At 44.3% G+C, this 19,039-nt stretch overlaps 1 protein-coding gene across 1 annotated transcript in view; it reads left to right on the top strand.

Annotated features, from left to right (window-relative positions):
• LOC119446780 (kinesin-like protein Nod) overlaps positions 1-17,621 on the top strand; it is a 56,628-nt gene extending 39,007 nt beyond the window's left edge. The window contains exons 10-13 of the mRNA XM_037711327.2: positions 6,084-6,275; positions 13,876-14,076; positions 16,636-16,778; positions 17,428-17,621. Of these exons, the coding sequence (XP_037567255.1) occupies positions 6,084-6,275; positions 13,876-14,076; positions 16,636-16,778; positions 17,428-17,550 (659 nt within the window). The 3' untranslated portion in view covers positions 17,551-17,621. The remainder of the gene's footprint in view (positions 1-6,083; positions 6,276-13,875; positions 14,077-16,635; positions 16,779-17,427) is intronic.
• The last annotated feature ends 1,418 nt before the right edge of the window (positions 17,622-19,039 follow it).

Raw genomic sequence — 19,039 nt, 5'->3', positions numbered from 1 at the left:
TTGGTACAATTCCTTCCTCGCTAAGCAACCCGTGTGGTAAATTTTAAGTCACAGTGGGGCTTAACCAAACCTTTCAAATTGGCCACATTAGTGATGTATAACGACCTTATGCTCATTTGGTATTCATAGATTCCAATTAGGTGCCTCTGGAAACCCCTGAATAGTGAGTTGATCAGTATTCACCTAGGCACTGATTTTTAAGCTCTAAGCATGAGCCAATAGGAGTCACAGAGAGGTGCAGTTGGAGCTGCTTTAACACCAGTTGAATATACGATGATGTCCATTTGGAACCAGTTGGGCAAAACAAGTTTATGGAAACATAATAAAGTTCACTTGTGTCCCACAATTGGACTTGGTGCTTCTTTTTTACCGGGATATCTGATTGTAGTTATATTGTGTAATGTTTGTGGCAAAAATTACCGGATCTATAGCAACAGCCTCTCAGCATGTGCAAAATAGGACGTACAACCAGCGTGTGTGTTCTGCTGCGCTTTTGTCCTGATAGCCATTACAAGATATTTGGACCCTTCATTTCTGGTAGTAGGATGCCAATTAGTTCAACTACATGGTTGCCTTAAAGAGGTCCTGAACCACCCCTCAGGCTTGGTGAAAAAACATACTCCACGGATAGCATACGCAGTCAAGTTTTGCACTTGTGCGCGGCACATGGAGCTCGCAAGCGGAGCATGAAGTCACCTTTCTCTCAAACGCTCTCTTTTCAATAAAAGCCTGCTCCTCATTCTCTGGACGCTTTATTTCATAATATAGCAGATTCCCGTATGCAGCTCCTATTGCCCGATAGCTGACATCGATCAAGAAGGGTGCTTGGATCAGTGTGCTTCTTCCTACCATTACTGTGTATATTTATTGATGAAGTTTAAGAAACAGGCAGAAGTAAGCGAATATATGCTTTCGAATTTCGATAATATCATACTTCCAGAGGAAGCCGAATATCATCTGCTCACGCTAGGCTGCAGCCACCCATGTAGAAATTAAACTTTAGCCACCCTGCTTATCGGTGTCGTAGCCATTAGGTTTCACTGATTTCGGCTAGTTTAGACGATCGACTAGCCTCAAACCACGCGAAACCTAAAGTCAGATTACCTGCATGCTTGGCAGTGCACGCTCACTCCTGGCTGCTCCTGGTTACACACCTTGACAGACTTATTAATAGTGCTTCAAAAATGGGCAAGTTGGATGTGGCTACTATTCGTCGGTCTAGCTAGTGAAGGACAAAGCCGATCTGCACCACGTAGCATGGTCAGACTGGAGCATATGAGCGCGAGCACGCACTCAAGCCCTGCCATGCACAAAGCGAACGCTGCACATATGTACTACAGTTGCATGTAGCTGTGCTCTGCTACGTAGCGTTAGATACCACGGCCGCTGCTGGGTGCCGCATCGAGTCCACTGGCAACGCGCACTGCGGCTCACTGAGGACAACCGCATTTGGCTTACGGTTGGCATGTTGTAGGCACCAAAATTGGAAGTAGTGGCATGTATGTTAATATCCAAAATCAAATTTGAACTGCACGCCACGGTGAAGTTCAGTAGGCGGAGCGTTGTGGGCATGCCCCGCTCCCCCATAGCCTTCGTAATGCATGGCATTGAAAAAAGAGCGGAAGCACGGCAAAGGGCATGTTTGATTGCCAATGATTCTGCTTCTGCTGAACGCATTGAAGTACTTTTTGTGGCAAAGTATTTCTGAAATAGCCTATTATAACTTCAAGTGCCTTTCTCCACATTGACAAAAAGAGGTTAAGGGCCCTTTTAATACTTCCAACTGACTCATAATAATTTAAACCTTAGAAATAATGTATAATAGTCCAATGCAGGTGAATCTGAAAGTCTTGTTGTTCACTGCATTTCTGTGCAGTTTAAAAGCACCATTAGTGTTGCAATTATTTATTTATTTATAACACCCTCAGGGCCAGAGGCATTATAGAGGGGGTACAAAAGCAAATGTGGTACATCGGAAGTAAACAAAACATGGTGATTAATATGAACAAAACACAATGCTGCAGTGTCACAAAAATAAATTCCTGGTTATACAATGTTAGCTAAAGTTTCACGAAAAAGGCTGTTATCAGTAATAATTACAATATCAGCGGGAAGGTGGTTCCAATCTATACATGTTCGAGGGAAATCAGTTTGGGAAAAATGCTTTGTGTTACATAGATGGGTCCCAACTTTATGACAATGATCAATACGGTGTGATACATAATGAGGTCTTGTAAAGAATTACGTGTGCAGTGTACGACGATGATAAAGCCTATGAAAGAGTGCTAGACGTGCCATTCTACGTCGAACAAACAACAAGGGAAGACTAAGATTAGATTTCATGGAAGAAATGCTCGCAGTTCTATTATAATTACAAAAGATAAATCTAACTGAATAATTTTAGACAAGTTCTAAGCGCGTTTTCAGCTTATCCTGGCAGGGATCCCATACAGAAGTAGCATATTCTAATTTAGGACGTATTAAAGTTTTATAGAGTAAATGTTTTAGGTTAGATGGTGAGCTAGAGAAGTTACGGCGCAAGTAGCCTAACATGCGGTTAGCGTTGTTAATAACGTATTCGGTGCGAATTGCCCATGACAGATTTGTAGTTATATGGACACCTAAGTACTTGTAAGAGTTGATGGTTTCTAAAGGAACGTTGTTTAATTGGTAAGTGGCTTGTAGGCGAAAAACACAGGAAACACGTAGCTCTTTACATTTGTTAGTATTTAGTTCCATTAACCACGAGTCACTACATTTGGATATTGCATTAAGATCGAGTTGCAACTTGTTAACGTCGTTTTCATTGGTTATTTCGTGAAAAATGACACATTCGTCAGCGAACAAGTTTACGTTAGAGGATAGTGTAGCAGGAAGGTCGTTAATATAGATGAGAAAAAGGAGAGGGCCCAGAACTGAACCTTGGGGAACCCCAGAATGTACATCACTGAAAGAAGAATTAAAACCATTAGCTGTAACAAACTGAGTGCGATTTGTTAGAAAAACTTAATCCACTTGAGCAGGTTAGGATGTAGATTTAGTTCATTTAAATTGTACAAGAGAAGTCTGTGGCAAACCTTGTTAAACGCTTTAGAGAAATCTAAATACAATCGGCAAAGAAGAACGATCCAAAATTTGATGTAGCTCGTGACTGAATGAAACAAGTTTTGTTTCACATGAAAATGTTTTGCGAAAGCCGTGCTGAGCTGGGGTGAAGAATGAATTATACTCGAGGAAATTAACAAGGTTAGAAAAAATGATATATTCAAGTAGTTTACAACACGTACTAGTCAACGAAATGGGACGGTAATTATTTGGGTGAATGTTTGTTACCTGACTTATGTAGAGGAACCACTTTCCCGACCGTCCATTCTTTAGGTAGTGTTGATGTATCTAGGGACTGCTGCAAAAGCTTTGTAAGAATAAGTGAACTAACAACATTAGTACTTTTTAAGAATTTTGTGTTAATTGAATCATAGCTGGGAGAAGAATTAATAACGAGAGAATTTATCAGCTTTAGGACATTAGACGTTTCAACAATAATTGGAGGCATTTGTATATAGTCATATTCACATGTGGCAGGCAGAACACTTTTACACTTGGTGGAAAGTTTTTCACAAAGGTTTCATTTAAGAGACCAGCACACTGGTCACGTGGAAGACGGGAACCTGAAGAGTCATCCAAGGCGATGTGGTCACTAGATGGTGGACTGATAGTTCTCCAAAATTTTTTAACATTATTTGTTAGCATTGATGGAAGAGTGGTAGACAAAAATTTATGCTTAGCAACCTTCAATGCAGTTATGTAAGCATCAAATGCTAATTTATAAGTAGCCCACCTCGATTCGCTGGGTGCGCTTTTAGCCAAGCGAAAAAAGTGTTTCTTTCGATTGGCAAGCCGCCTGATATGTGCACCATACCAGGGGGCTTGTGGATTTACAACAATTTTGCGAGTCGGTATGTGTTTGTTGGTTAGTTCGTTTACTTTAGACACGGAAAGGTCCCAGTTAGTTTTAGCTGAACGGTTGTCAAAGTCAGGGAGGAATTCGTCTAGAAATGAGGTTAATTCTCTGTTAATTGCGTCAAAGTCAGCATTTTTGTAATCGTGTATAATCTTCCGTTGTTTAGTGGTTTTGGGAATTGATGAGTTGAAAGTGAAATGAAGAAGACAGTGATCACTTATGCCAGGTAAATCTGTGATTGAAAATATGTGGTCGGGATGGGACGTTAGAATTAAGTCAAGGGTATTTGCTACACTGGCAGAGGATCGCGTAGGATCGGTAACGAGTTGCGAAAGCGAGAAAATAGCGCATGCATCTAAATATTCCTTAGCTTGTTGGGAAAAAAGGCGATAGCGAGGGTTGGTCAGTGTTCCACATAATGTTCGGAAAGTTGAAGTCGCCAGGGACTACTATGGGCGATGAAGGAAATCGATTGCGTACATGACAAATAGTGTCATGGAATTCATTTGCAAATAAAGATGATGTAGAAGGTGGGTGGTAGAACACACCTATTATTATGGCTTGATGACCAAGGGTAATGGAAGCCCAGACTGTTTCTAGGACCCCAATGACGCTGATGGCAGATGAAGGTATGTCATTTGGTATTGCCAGGAGAACACCGCCTCCTCTGTGTGCAGCACGATCGCAACGATATACAGTGTAGTTCTGCGCACAGTGAAAAAGTTTGTCACTCACATGAGGTGGCAACCATGTTTTGGTTAAGGCAACGATTTGGGCGTCGCACGAGTCTATTGCGGATGATAAGGGGCTGTACTTATTAAGAATGCTGCGAACGTTGGTAAACAAGACTGATGTTGGAGGATGTGATGACGGTAGACAGCCACTACCCCTCGTGTTTTCCTATGATGATACACGTGTCGAATGGGGTGAATGATTGCCAGTGTTGATTGTGTTGTCACGCTGTGCCATGAATTCGTGAACGGAGGCACTAGTAGCGTTAAAAGAAATAGCACGATTATTACACAAAGGTATCAAATAATGCCAAAATGGAGCTTACACAAATGGTTTATAGAGCACATTGTGATGTACTGTTAAAGGGGACACAGGAGCGCGTGGCGTCTGCTCGGCGCCATTGCCGGTAGGCGGCCGCAACGAGTGTCGCGCAGGCCCAGTGAGCGCTGTGGGCGGTACTCTTGCTACGGTCAGCTCCCGTGCTTCGGATCGTCGCGAAGCAAGCAGCTCGCGTAATTCGTGTTTGAACGCAGCCACTTTCTTTCCAGTTGGAAGGAAAGTGAATGGATTGATGTATAATCAGATAAATGCCCTTAACATCAGCAGCAATGACCATGGCATGTCTTTTGTTTGCCTTCTCGTTTCATAAAGGTTTACCCGCCTCAAAAAATGTTTACTGTGCATGTCGATTTCTATGATTCAACCATAACTCGTGTGATAGCTCTTTATAAATTAATATGCTCGTTAAAGGCGCTTGTGGATTCTTTGTTCAGCCTACGCACATGCAGCGACTGGAATGTGCAGTAGTACAAACGATACGGGCACTACACACGGAGAAGTATTCTCTAATATATAGCTGTGCCACAAAGAGACATCCGTAAAAAATGATCATGTTTGTCTTGTAAGCTGAAACGGCAAAAATACCTGTGTGTTAATATTTTACCTCGTCTAATTTTCCTTCAGCTTTGCAATGGATACCTATCAGTGTGGGGCCATGCACTCACTGGCCACCATTAAAAAGATGTGATCGGCGTGCTTCTCTACTATCCGAAGTGCGGCAGCAGACGGTAGCAGACAACAAAAGTGCACCACCCACAGCGTTCACTGTGCCTGTGCGAAACTTGTTGCAGCCACTGGCCGATGGTGGCGCCGAGCAGACGCCACGCGCTCCCGAGTTCCCTTTAACAGTGGACCCCTCTGTACATGTACAACGGGACACATGCAGCACCAGGCACTATGTTTGCCTTGTTTCAGCACATTTCATGTGTGTCATCATTTCATTGTGTGTTTCATGTGTCCTTGCATGGCTCACAATTAGTGATTTATAAACTTAAAGCAACCCACTTGTTTATCCAACTTCATTGTTTCTGTCATTTCCTTTCCTGACCAGATGCAACAAACACACCTTTGACTGTGAAAAAAAGGAAACTTTCTGGGTCTGGCTCCAAAGTCCGAAGAAGCTCTTGGAAATCATCACCTGAACTCCAACAGCCAAATCATCTGAAAAGTTCTCAAGCTCAGAATGAAAATGGCTCCATGCTCCAAAGTTCCCCTCTTTACCCTGTGATGGTAGACATACCTGGTGAGTGCCAGGTTTCGTGAACACCACAACAAAGCTGGCACAGCTGTAAAAACATGGTAAAGGCAAGCATCAAGTGAGGAAGGCCTGGTAGATGACCTGTTTTGAATGTGCCCAGTATTTAGTATTCTATGCAAATGATGGCTTGAAGCCACTGAATGAAATCATGACTAAAGCATCAACCTCTTCCCCTTCAATTTGCTTGCCTGCAAATGCAGCAATAATGGTGTTGTCATCCTTGTGACAGGTCTGGCTTCACCTTTCTGGCAAAGTCATGGACACCAGTGTTAGAGAGGAGATAGAAATCTGAAAACCAAGCTGACACAAGACCCTGACAAAACAAAAATGCTGTGAACTGAACTGTGCTTAGCCCCTTCCATGCCATGGATAAGCTGGGTTCATGCAAGTGTCTCTGGCAAAAGTAGCTAAGGGCAAGGTCAGCTCGTTTGTGGTACTTTTGATTTTCTAGCAATGCCATGGACAAGTTGGTTTTGCCTCAGTGCTTTGTTGTGCTTCTGGTAGATGGCAGCACACAATCCATGGGGCAGCACAAGCAGGAACGGGTTTATTCTGGCGGAGGAAGGAAAACACGTTGGCAACTGGAGGTCTTTAAAATAGTTTGGCCGTTTTTGGTCAGAATTTTGGATAATAAGGTGGCATGGAAGGGGTTAAATAGCCTTTCACTGTGGACTTTGTCGCATCCCATCCAGCAGCCATACTTTATAAGGCTCCGTTTCATTGCATTCTTTGGATCAGTGCGGAAAACTAAGGCAACATAAAAAGGAAGTACTACACAGAATGAGTGCTGTCTAACAACTGAAGTTTATTTGTATGTATGTATTTTGTATGTGAAAGGCAAGTTCACGAGCTTATTGTTTGTCTTTGTGCTTGACAATTACGTATCTTAGTTCTATCGAAGAACGGCCTAAAACCAGATGCTTTACAGTGTGCACACTTTCTGCACACTGTAGAGCGTGTGGTTGTGGGCCTTTGAGGCAGTGATTATGGAATACACTACGATGTGCAAGACAACGATGTGGAATGCACGACAGAAATAGGAAAAAGAAATATATATGTTATCCAAAGCTGCATAAAAGTCTTTCGTGAGCTGCTGCCCTGCAATTGTCCTGCTTGAAACAGTATTACTCTGTGTAGTAGTGTGCTGGCTATCACTGTCACTGCTTCACACTTTTGGCAAGAGACATTCTTTACAGAAAAGAAGCAAAGTGCATGAAGCAAATCAGGATCCTACAAGAAGCACCTAACAATAAGGAGTAGTGTGGAGCTTAGTAGGGTATAGGACAGTGCTCATTGCATGTGTTACTTCTTTGAGCATTCTCATTAACTTTGTCCTGCTGTTGACTTACTTAAAGCGAAACTTTCTTTGTCTCTTCCTGCAACTTTCCCACTGCTGCTGCTGTTGCTGGTTGCTGTCTTGCCGAATAGCTCTTGCTGAATGCATGGGTCATACGAAATATGATGTCATTACGCCATCGTTGTCACACAATTGTCATCCTACTGTCTGCTGGCTACAGTCTTAGATGATTGGCCGGCATGTCGAGATAGCGGCAGGTAATGGATGCAAGTGTGGACATCAGCACGTGAGACGTGGGCATGAGCAACACCAACATGCCATCACTGCCATGCTGTCGTCATCATTTTATTGCATTCATGCCATTGTCATCATTCCATCGTTGTCATTTTATCGTCGCCTTTTTGCGGCCTTCACTCGGGTGCTCTCATTGCATTGTCATTTTGTCTTCATCACGTCACCATCTTTGAGCTGTTGTCGTCAGTCCATCGTCATTTCATCATCGTCAACGAGTTGCCGTCATGCCGTTGTGGTAATTCTAATATCGACATTTTGTTGGAATGATTCCACTGTCGTCATCCCATTGTCATTATGCCTTGTCGTCACGCAGTTGTCATCATTTCATCGTCGTCAGTACGTCATCGTGATTCCACCTTCATCATATCATTTCCATCATGCTGTCATCGTTTACAGTCATCATCATTCAAGCATTGTCATACCACTGTCATGTCATTGTCGTCATTCCAGCTTTGTCATTTCCTTCGTTACACCGTCATCGTCACTGACGACATCGTGATGGTATCATGTTGTCATCATACCATCATCCATCACTCCAGCATCGTCATCCCATGGTCATCATTCTGTCATGGTCATGCCATTGTCTTCATTCCATTGTCGTCGTTTCGTTGTCAGTCATATAGTGATTTTTATGCCATCGTGGTCCTTCCACCATTGTCATAATGCATGGCATATGTGTAATCAAGCTCACAAAGTTTATGTTCAAGACTTTCACTGGGAGCCTGCAAGGTGGTTCCCAGTGAAAATGTGTCCAACTGGGCCAAGTAGTCTGTACTTGCAAATGGAAACCAAGAAGGACCAGCGTTATACACAAACATCAATGAAAACTTCGCTTAAACCGATTCTCACAGCGCATGGTATCCGTAGGTATTTTTTCATAAGGAACCAACCAGCATGGAATGCGGTCTTATAGCCAAGTTTCTGTTCTCAATGTAAGAGTTACACTATAGTTATGCATATATACAGTCAGCCTCTAGAGTCTGTAAAGGAGTAAGTTTATCTAGGTCAATTACTCACAGGGGACCCTGATCATGAAAAAGAAATGTACAGAAGAATAAAATTGGGTTGGAATGCATACGGCAGGCATTGCCAAATCCTGACTGGGAGCTTACCACTGTCGTTGAAAAGGAAAGTGTGCAATCATTGCATTCTACTGGTGCTAACGTATGTGGCAGAAACTTGGAGGCTAACAAAGGAGTTCGAGAACAAATTCAGGACCGCATAAAGAGCGATGGAACGAAAAATGTGAGGCCTAACGTTAAGAGACAGAAAGATAGTGCCGTGGATCAGAGAGCAAACGGGGATAGCTGATATTCTAGCTTACATTAAGAGGAAAAAATGGAGCTGAGCAGGCCATGTAATGCTTAGGATGGATAACCGGTGGACCATTAGAGTAGAGTTACAGAGTCGATACCAAGAGCTGGGAAGCGCAGTCGAGGACAGGAGAAAACTAGGTGGGGTGAAGAAGTCAAGAAATTTGTAGGCGCAAGTTGGAATCAGCTAGCGCAAGACAGGTGTAATTGTAGATCACAGGGAGATGCCTTCGTCCTGCAGTGGGCATAAATATAGGCTGATGATGATGATATACAGTTAAACCTCGATACAGTGAAGTTACTAAAATCGGCAATTTGCTTTGTTATATCGAAATTTCGTTATATTGCAATTCTATCATTTATGCTAATAAGTACAGTCACTGATAACCTTTTCTTACCCGGAAAAGGCCACAAAATTTTCTAGATCATTGGGCAATCGGAAAAAGCAATTATGAATGATAAAAAAATGAATTTTGTTGAATTTGAGAGTCGGCGATGGACAGATAAAGTTTTATGCCATATCGACTACAGCTTCGCACCGGCTGTACAAAGTGAAGCCAGCCACGCTTTAGCATCCACTCCACCTCCGCAGCTGATGGTGTTGCCCTTAGTGGGAGGACACTATCATGAAAAGCACCTGGAGTGAATGCTTCGTCACGTCTCTGAAACTCAACATTACGCAACCTCCAGTACTAAATTTGCAGGAAGAAGTGCACATGATGCCATATGCCATCTTGGCATGCCCACTCTTTGCACACGCGGCAGATGACCTCTAAAACATAATGCGCAGGCTGCATATGCGCTCAGCCACGCTCGCTACAACCTACCCCATCCTCCCCTCGTGCACACCGTGAGGTCGCTCCCCTCCCACTTTTCCCTTGGTCGCGCGTAAGGACTGTGGCATCAAGCCACCATCCTTCTTGGCTCACTCTAGTACACTTTCCCTCGCACCCAAAGCATACAGTGCGCGCTCGGGGTGCGATAGGATGTCGCACTTGTTCTTTATATGGAACGTGACGCTGCCCCACTTCAACAGTCGCTCTTGGTTGCGTGGCATGCGATTTGAGAGGCGCGTTCGCATGCAGCGGCTTGTAATTCAACCATTTGACCATCTCCGTCCGCGATAGTTTCCATTTATTGCCTCAGTATCCTTCGCGGCACCAATCATGTATAAACACACTTTGTTATATTGAGGTTCTAAATACATGGTGTTCTAGTATAGACAAGAAGTTATCAAAAGGTAAATACTTTGTTATATCGAGAATTTCGTTATATTGAGGTTTAGCTGTACGAGCTTGGCCTTTCTATGGGAAGTACAGCCGTGAACACACTTATAACGGTACCCGTTTTAAAAATATATCGGTATAACAATTAGAAGTTGCACCGTCCACTTTTGAGTGTTTTCTTTGGTGAAATAACCTGCTCTACAAGGCCCCCATACTGCATTATCGGTTATAACGATGAAGTCTGGGTGCTGGTTGTCTGTGCTGGGTGCCGAAAAATAGTGGAATACGAAATCCTTGAAAAGAAAAAAAGAAATTCGAGCTGTTGCACCCTCGCCCACCGCCCCAACGGCTGCCACGCGCTCATACAAGAGAACCTGTTTTCCAGCCTTCTCCGCATCACCAGCCTCGCGCGCCTCTCTCCTGTTGCTCTTCCACCTCTCCGAACACGAATGGGCTACGCCCATAGCTCTATGCCACGCCACCCTCCAAAACACGAATATACTGCGCCAACTGTGCTGAAAGCGCTGCTCCGAGATTGCTTTCTGACCTCTCATTCTGTGCAGTTCTGACAATGGATTAAGCCGCTTGTGCACCTCTTTATTGGTTGCGTCGAAGTTGTTCTTGGCCATGTGGTTTCTTCGCCTCATCTGACTCACCGTCGAAACGGAAGATGGCTGATCCGCCCGCTGATCATCATTAATGCACGAAGTTGCTGGGGAAAAGAAAGCGCACTGCTATAAATTTGGAAACGAAGTGCAGTATCATGAAGGACTACAAAGACGGTAAAAAAGGGTGTGACTTGGTGAAGAAGTTTGGACTGTTGCAACCGACAATGTCGACAGTCATCCGCTCGGCGGAGAAGTTCGACAAAGAAGACTGCTTTGTAGACAACAGGCGCAAATGTGTTCGACAAGGTGCCTATAAGGAGGTGGAAAAAAACCCTCTACAAATGGTTTCTCGGTGCCTGTGCCATGAACTTGCCCATCATCGGGCCAATTCTGGTCACAAAGGCGAAGTAGTTTGCCCTTCTCATCAACAATGTGAACTTCCAGCCAGGTGGCAGCCGGGTACAGTGCTTCAAAGAGAGGTACGGCATTGTTTGCAAAACCGTCACCTACGAGGGAGCTTCGCTTGACGTGGAGGCGAAGCAGAAGTGTGTGGAGGAAGCGCTGCTCCGCATCCTCGACAACTACATTGACACTGACGTATATAATGGCGACGAAACAGGACTGTTCTTGCAGATGTTGCTGTCCAAGACGCATGCACTCAAAGGAGACGCAAGTAAGGTAAGCAAAAACAGCGGGCTGCACCTCACTGTGTTTTTGTGCCAACATGGACGGGAGCGACAAGTGCCCCCTCACTTGTCTTTGGGAAATAAAAAAAACCCCACTGCTTCCGCAGAGCTGCCAGGATATCGGTACGCTACTGTCACAACCGCAAGGCATGGATGACACGAGAACTTTTTCGTGAGTGTCTCTTTGAGTACGGTCAACGTATCGAGCAATCTAAGAGGAAGGTGGCGCTCATCCTAGATAATTGTAGTGCCCACCACTCCATGCCTAAGCTCTCAAGCGTGGAAGATTTTTTCATGCCGCCGAACACGTTGGCATGCTTGCAGCCCATGGACGCCGGCGTGATCGCCAATCTTAAGGTCATGTATCGTCCCCACATCCTGAAAAAGTTCATCTTGTTGACGGACATGGCCACGCGGGCAAGCAGGGAGCAACCCGGCTTGAAGATCAATCTATTGATGGCCATGCAGTTTATCTTTAGTGCATTGTCCGAAGTAAGCACTTCTACGGTGTAGAACTGCTTTAGGAAAGCGTAATTTGTCCAAGCCAGCCGTGACTTGTATGCAGCCTGCGAAGCTCCCACTGACGAAGTGATGTCAGAATTTTGGTCCGCAGTCGACGAGGATGCTTCAGGACTATAAGAGTTTCTACATGCGGACAACGCATTAGAAACGTCAGAACTTCTAACCGATGAGGCGATCGTCATGAACGTACTTGTGTCAGATAGCGACGGTGACAGGGATGGCGACGACAGCAGCGATGATGCAGTAGGGCAGGCTGCGTCAACGTTGTCCTCGCAGGAGGCCCTGCAGATGATTCAGTCCCTCTGGGGCTTTGTTCTCGCAAGGGACCTTCCGCTGCACTACATGGAGCACCTGGATGCCTTGGAGAAGGATGTTGGCAAGCTTCGCATAGAGCAAGCAAAGCTGACGAACATAGGGTTTTCTTGTGCAAGCCAGTGAGAAGTAATATGTGGCGAGATGCTTGTGGCGATCTCGCCCCAGCGTTTCTTCTAGACTTCTCAAGCTGGGGGGCTGCCTGCGGTAACTTTCTCGCATGTTTAAAAGGCCCCTTTTGAGGCCACCAAAGCGATGCCTCGGCGGTGCTCGCACGTCACTTGCCGCCTGTGACCCCTCTTTGCAGTTATTATAGCAGTGCCATTTTTGAACGCCAACAGCCGCGGCTTGTTACATGCGATCGTAGCGTGCAGGAACCAGAGGTGGCGGGATGAAGGAAGGTGGTGGGGAAGGGCACTGGCCTCCTCGCCATTATAGCTTTCTCACAACAGTTCTGCCATCCTCCCATTTTGCTTTTTTTTTTTCATGCAACTCTGTTATAACAACAGAATTTTTGTGACACTTGAATATTGTTATAAGTTGGTTCGACTGTAATTGAAAACAGTCAAGGCTCCCGCACAACATCAAGATGGAACTGATGATATATGTGTGGAATCTTCAACTGCATCTTGAGATGCTGCTCTCTAATATTATAAGATTATTATGAGATGCAGTCAGTGTTGGCATCAATCTTATTTTTTCTTTTTCTTGCCCCCCCCCCCCCCTCCCCCCGTGGCTTCTAGTTACTGCTTAGGCCCTAGGGTAATGTGCTTTATTATTTGGCAGTGACAGATGCCATCAGATGATCTTTTATGTCTGGTGGTTTGCAGGATAGCATTATTTCAGAAGCACTACCAGAAGCTTATTCACTCATGTCATATGACATCTCTTTTGCCTGCACTGTTATGGCATCAGGGGGTGTATTCTGTGAGAGTCCACCTAGTGGACTGTCCATTTCGGCTGTTGCTGATTGGCTGAAGCTGCACGAGCAAGAAGGAGACTGGCTGGGGGCACCTGCCTCCTCCTCACTCATGCAGCTGCAGCCAATCAGCTGCGGCCGAAATGGACAGTCCACTAGGACAGTCCACTAGAATACCTCTCCAGTATTTATTGCCTCACCTTCATGGTGCTATGCATCATGCACCTTGTGATATATCCGGTGGATTTGTAACTATGTACCGCTTGCATTGCACTCATTCTGTCTTGTTGGGGATACCAATTGACATATTTCCCCCTTAGAATGCTTGTAGGCAAAATTTCTTCAGTTCACACTTAAATAAGCTGCTCTGGCAATGTTGGCTTTATTTTTTTTACGTCTTTCTGTCAGATGTTCACAACCAGGTGTCTCCGGTGGTCACTGATTCCATGAAGCCATTGAGTAGAAAGTCTGTCTTTGTGGCACCAAAGACACCGCAGTCTTCCATTGCCTCTCGGACACGGCGCAGGACAACCATATTCAACCAGAGACCTGCAGACAACATAACACCTGGTCAGAAAGCGGCAAGCAAGGGTACCTGCACCACATGTCGTGAGCTCCCTCCTTCTTTCAAAATATGTACCTCAATTAACCCTTTGAAGGTTGAATTATTTTGAAAAAAAACTTTCCCAGATGGTCAAATTACTTTATTGCGGATATTGAATGTAAAAAATGTGTTAAGTTGGGAATAAATAGTGAAAAAAAAAAAATTAGAAACAGTATTTTGATGTCGGCATCACTCAGAACTCCAAATGTTCAATAATATTTCAGAGCGTGGTATTCCTTGAAACACGGTTCTACGCACAGCGCCTTATCGCGCCAATCAAGGTAGCGCCAATCAAAGAGCAGCGCCAATCAAGGTAGAAAGCTTCCACCGCATCTGCAAGAGAGTGCCGACAGAGAAAACTCACGTTTCGCGCGCCTCCGTTGCGATCACGCGGCGGAACCGAAAGCGCGTTGCCGCAGAGAGCGAGAATACCTCGTGAGCGACGGTGATAAACAAGCTAAGAGCAGCGCAAATAAAGGTAGAAATCAACTTCCGCCGCCCCTTCAAGGGAGTGCCGACAAAAAGAAAAATCACGTTTCGCGCGCCTCCGTTGCGATCACGCGGCAAAACCGAAACCGCGAAAGGGGTGTTGCCGCAGCCTGCGCGACGCACGCGCTGAAACTAGAAATCAGTTCTGTTTATCTGCGCAAGAAGGTAGCACAAATGTCAAACGCTTCTTGTAAGTCCTAAAAGGTGGCAGCACCTCCCGGTGAGCATGCATCGTCATTATGGCGCGAAATTTCAAACGGAGGATCGAAATCGTACCCGTACGGCAAAGACCTTGCGGGACAGAAAACCGCCGCCGTACACATACGGCAAAAACCTTCAAAGGGTTAAGACATTGTGTGCCATTCAGAAGGGGTGCAGCAGCAACCACCTGCCACAGTGGCTCGACGGCTATGGTGTTGTGCTGTTAAGCATGAGGTCGCAGGATGAAATCCCAGCCACGGCAGCTGCATTTTGATGGGGGCGAAATGCAAATACGCCTGTGTCCCGTGCATTGGGACACAGGCGTGAAGACAGACGGTAGACTATTGCCTAAGCACGTGTACTGCAGCACATGGAGGAAGATACGGTATCTAGGCTCGAGAGTAGCTAGGTTCGACGCGCGTGCGAGGCGGCCAGTTTGAAATGCAGACGGCTATATGGTAACGCAGATTTAGGGTAGTACTCGATCCTAACGCGCACGCAATTTTTGGACCTGTTTTATCAGAAAAAAAGTGCGCATTAGATTCCAGTAAATACTGTATTTGTGGCTTGAGGGGAGCGTTTGCTGTCTAGGTTGACTGCCGAACTTCCAGGCAGCCGCACTGTAACCGGTATTTCGTATCCCGTAACTGCACTATAAGTGATATGCATATTACATAGAGTGCTATGGGAAAATTAACGGGAGTCTGAAAAGACCATATTATATCCGGTCCTGCACTATAAGCGGTTACGTTATAAGTGGTCTATACTGTAGTATAAGCTGCTCTTAATACTGCCACTAATTTGGGAGCAGGACTTTTTAAAAATCCCCATGAACAATGTAATGATTCATGCAAGCTGTGAACTAACAGATTATACTTATCCACTTAGTCATTCAATAGCTCAGTTATACTCCGGAGTTTTCAGCTCACCGAACTTTGCCAACCAAAGTTAGCTACGTTGCGTCAGCAATGGCGAGCTTGATGAAAATTGGACGCTCTACACTACGACCATCTGCAACTGCACAGACAGCGTGCACTGCGGTGCTGCTAGTGTAGCACTCTGGCATTCCTCATGCTCCACGTAAGGAATGCCAAGACACTTGGCTGAAACGGCCCGGTGTAGTCGGCGAAAAGTAGAAAAGAAGCTATCCATGCATCGGCAACATTGGTGCACGTCTGTTACTCCGGCTACATTGTGTTTCTGGAGTATAGAAAGTCTGGCGCATGCACATTCATTGTGCTGGAGTATAGCTTGCCCTTACCAGTAGAAATTCAAGAATTTTTCTCCCTTTCACTCTTCATTATGCAGGGAGTTCTACCAACAGATGACTGTAGTGTGCAGGAAAGCCAGCCTTTCAATGTCTTTGTAAAGATGCAAACGTGTTTGTTAGAGGGGCATGTGTCTGCTAAGAAGCGAGAGCAAAATGAATGCCAATGCATATCACACAACTTAAGTGCTGTACTACACAATAGTAGTCTTCAGAAATTTCTGAAAGCTTACTTGGCTCATGTTTCTTATTATTGTTCGGTTTCGCAAATGACCTGGTTGCACACACCTGGCCCCTCATGCTACTGTCTTGTTAAAATACCTTTCACGATGCACGCCCGCACGGGCTCTGTGCATGCTTGGGCAGTCCGACGAGAGTGCATGTGATGTTCTGCTGAAATGTTCGATTTTAAACCCTCATTTATGGGTCACATTATAATCGCGATAACTTGTGTGCTTGTATGTGTGGGTGGGTTGTCAAAGGTCCACCCCTTGCATTTGTGCAAATACGTTAGTACTTAACCATGATGACTGTGGCATGTTATTTCCTGCTGCATTCACCTCCAGTCCAATCCTTTAAGCAGATGAATTTCACTTGTGTGCTGCAGGTAAGAAGCCCTCGGCACTAGGACCCATGGCGACTCCCAAAAGTGCACAACTTACACACAACAAGACTGTGCTGAAGCTGCTCAACTCAGCTTCCGAGAGGAATCTCCAGTTACTGGCAAAAGTTGGTCCCAAGAAGGCACGAGTAAGCAGACCCTGCATCTCATTTTTGACAGTCCTTTGCAGGCTGTGTGGTACCCTTCATATTTGGGCTGACCAATTCCATTGCATTTACCCCTCAATTTTCAGTGTTCCAGTTTCACATGGATATTGCATTTCTCCTGTCACTTTGTGCAATAACGCTCTGTGGATTGGCATACCATGGTGTTGACTTTAGGTTTCACTGTACACAGTTGACATCCTAGCTATGGCTCAACATTGTGCCTTTTCATGCTATTCCGTTAAATGCTTGACTTTTGTTCAACATTAAATTTGCTTTTTGTTATCAATTTGATATGGGCCAACAGGAGACCTACAGCGATTGCCACAGAAGATATTTCTGGCAGTCTTAACACTACGGTTTGAAAAACAGCTTTTTTTGCATATTAGCGTATTTAGCAGGCATCAGTGGGGCAATCCTGCAGGCAGCACATGATGTCTACACATACATTCATTACACGGTCAGTGCCGAAAATAGCTCTAACTGGCTATTAGCTTTTCAGTCAATGAACCGCTTTTGCCAAGCTTGAGTGAACTTTCAACTGCTTAAAATTGTTCATTTCCTGTAATTTTTTCGTCATGTGCCGTATCTCGTGTTTAAAGAAATGGCATGATTTCCCTATCTTTTGTTACAGATGCTGTACTTGCACAGAACCCTGCGTGGCCAGTTCGAGACCTTTGAGGACCTTAAAAAAGTTGAAGGTCTCGGAGGAGACAATTTCTTTAAAGCTTTCATGTCTGCAAACATTTTGACATAACAACCAGGAAGCCTTCACATGTACATTTTTCATATATATTGTCATGGTGTGTAAAGGAATTTCAACTTGACAGTGAACTCAGATATCTTAGCTCTGCACTCGTACCATTACTAGTACACATTGGTACACATGGGTAAAGGGCGACATTTCTTTATCATATGATAGGACTCACTGATATGCAGTTGCACTAGTGGAATGCTTGTGCACTAGTGGAATTGATTTGGTCAGTATGTTTACTCATTTAATCCAAATCTTGGAACATTTGTAGAGGCCTAGTAAACCATACATAGTGTTACATTGTCATTACACATGGTTCGGGCACACCTATTTATAATATTGCAGTTATTCGCGCAATGTTTGGAAAACCTTAAGACAGCAGCTGTAACAAAAAGAAAATGTAAATTGTGTTAATATGGTAATCAGCTTCATGCTACAAAAAATTTACACCAAAAAGTATTGTAGTTTTCAGTAAATAAAATGCTAGATATTATTGATCTGCACTATTCTACTATGTCATGTCATTTATACGCTAAAAAAGAAAAAAAAGTCAGGGGGATATAAGCAAGGAAAAACAAGCCAACATTGTAATTCATTTTATTTTAGCACTCATGCCCATTGCTGGGAAGCAATGGGCATGAGTGCTTGTGGCTGTACCTGCTTCAGGATGACAGTGTTCATTATTTGTCAGCGTGCCAATAGATCAACCAAAGGTCACCTTTTATATGCTTTTCTGCTGTATCTGTTCTGTAGCTGTGTTATTGCATTATATAATCTTTTTCATGACTTTTACAACTTTCAGTGTTTGTTTATACTTTCGTGTGTGCATTGGTGCGTTCATGCTGGCTGCAGTTACATGATCAAACAATAGACCTTATTGTCAAAATAAAATGCGAATGGTGCAATTTAAGTTCAAGTAGCTGATTAAAACAGTCTGCGTCCCCCCCTTCCAATGTTTGGGTACCCTATTCTAAAAACTCTTCTAATATTTTATGTTGGTCTAGGCAGACATAATACTGTGGTTTGATTTCATTATTATGCAGCACAAAGCTCTTAGTGCCATAGCATTTGTGTTTTATTTGTATTCCAAGCTCGCCCCGGAAAAATGTCCAGGACACACGGGAACAGCACCCTATTCCTAGTGGCCTAAGCATATAACTCGCTGGCAAAGGATGCTGTAATGTCCGCATAACGAAAGTATATCAGGCAAAATATTATCCAGAATAATGGGGCCTTGGAACATCTTTTTATTATTTCTATTTCTTTTTATTTCTTTTTTTTTATTTAGCATTTTGGAGGTGCACGGTATGGATATATACAGCAGTCTCGGGGGATGCGGCTAAGGGCAATATTTTGCCTAACTGAGCCACAACACCCTGTTAATGTGTCTGGTATTGAAGGGCGTTTCCTTTTTCTTTTGAATGCGCCGTCTATTATGAAAGATTGACAACACAAAATGCTTCATCTGTCATGCCCTCGCATCCTTCTTTTC

Source organism: Dermacentor silvarum, chromosome 3 (genome assembly GCF_013339745.2).
Source record: "Dermacentor silvarum isolate Dsil-2018 chromosome 3, BIME_Dsil_1.4, whole genome shotgun sequence".
Taxonomy (NCBI): domain Eukaryota; kingdom Metazoa; phylum Arthropoda; class Arachnida; order Ixodida; family Ixodidae; genus Dermacentor; species Dermacentor silvarum.
Note: the sequence above shows the minus strand (reverse complement) of the source record. Positions and strands in the feature narration are given on the sequence as shown.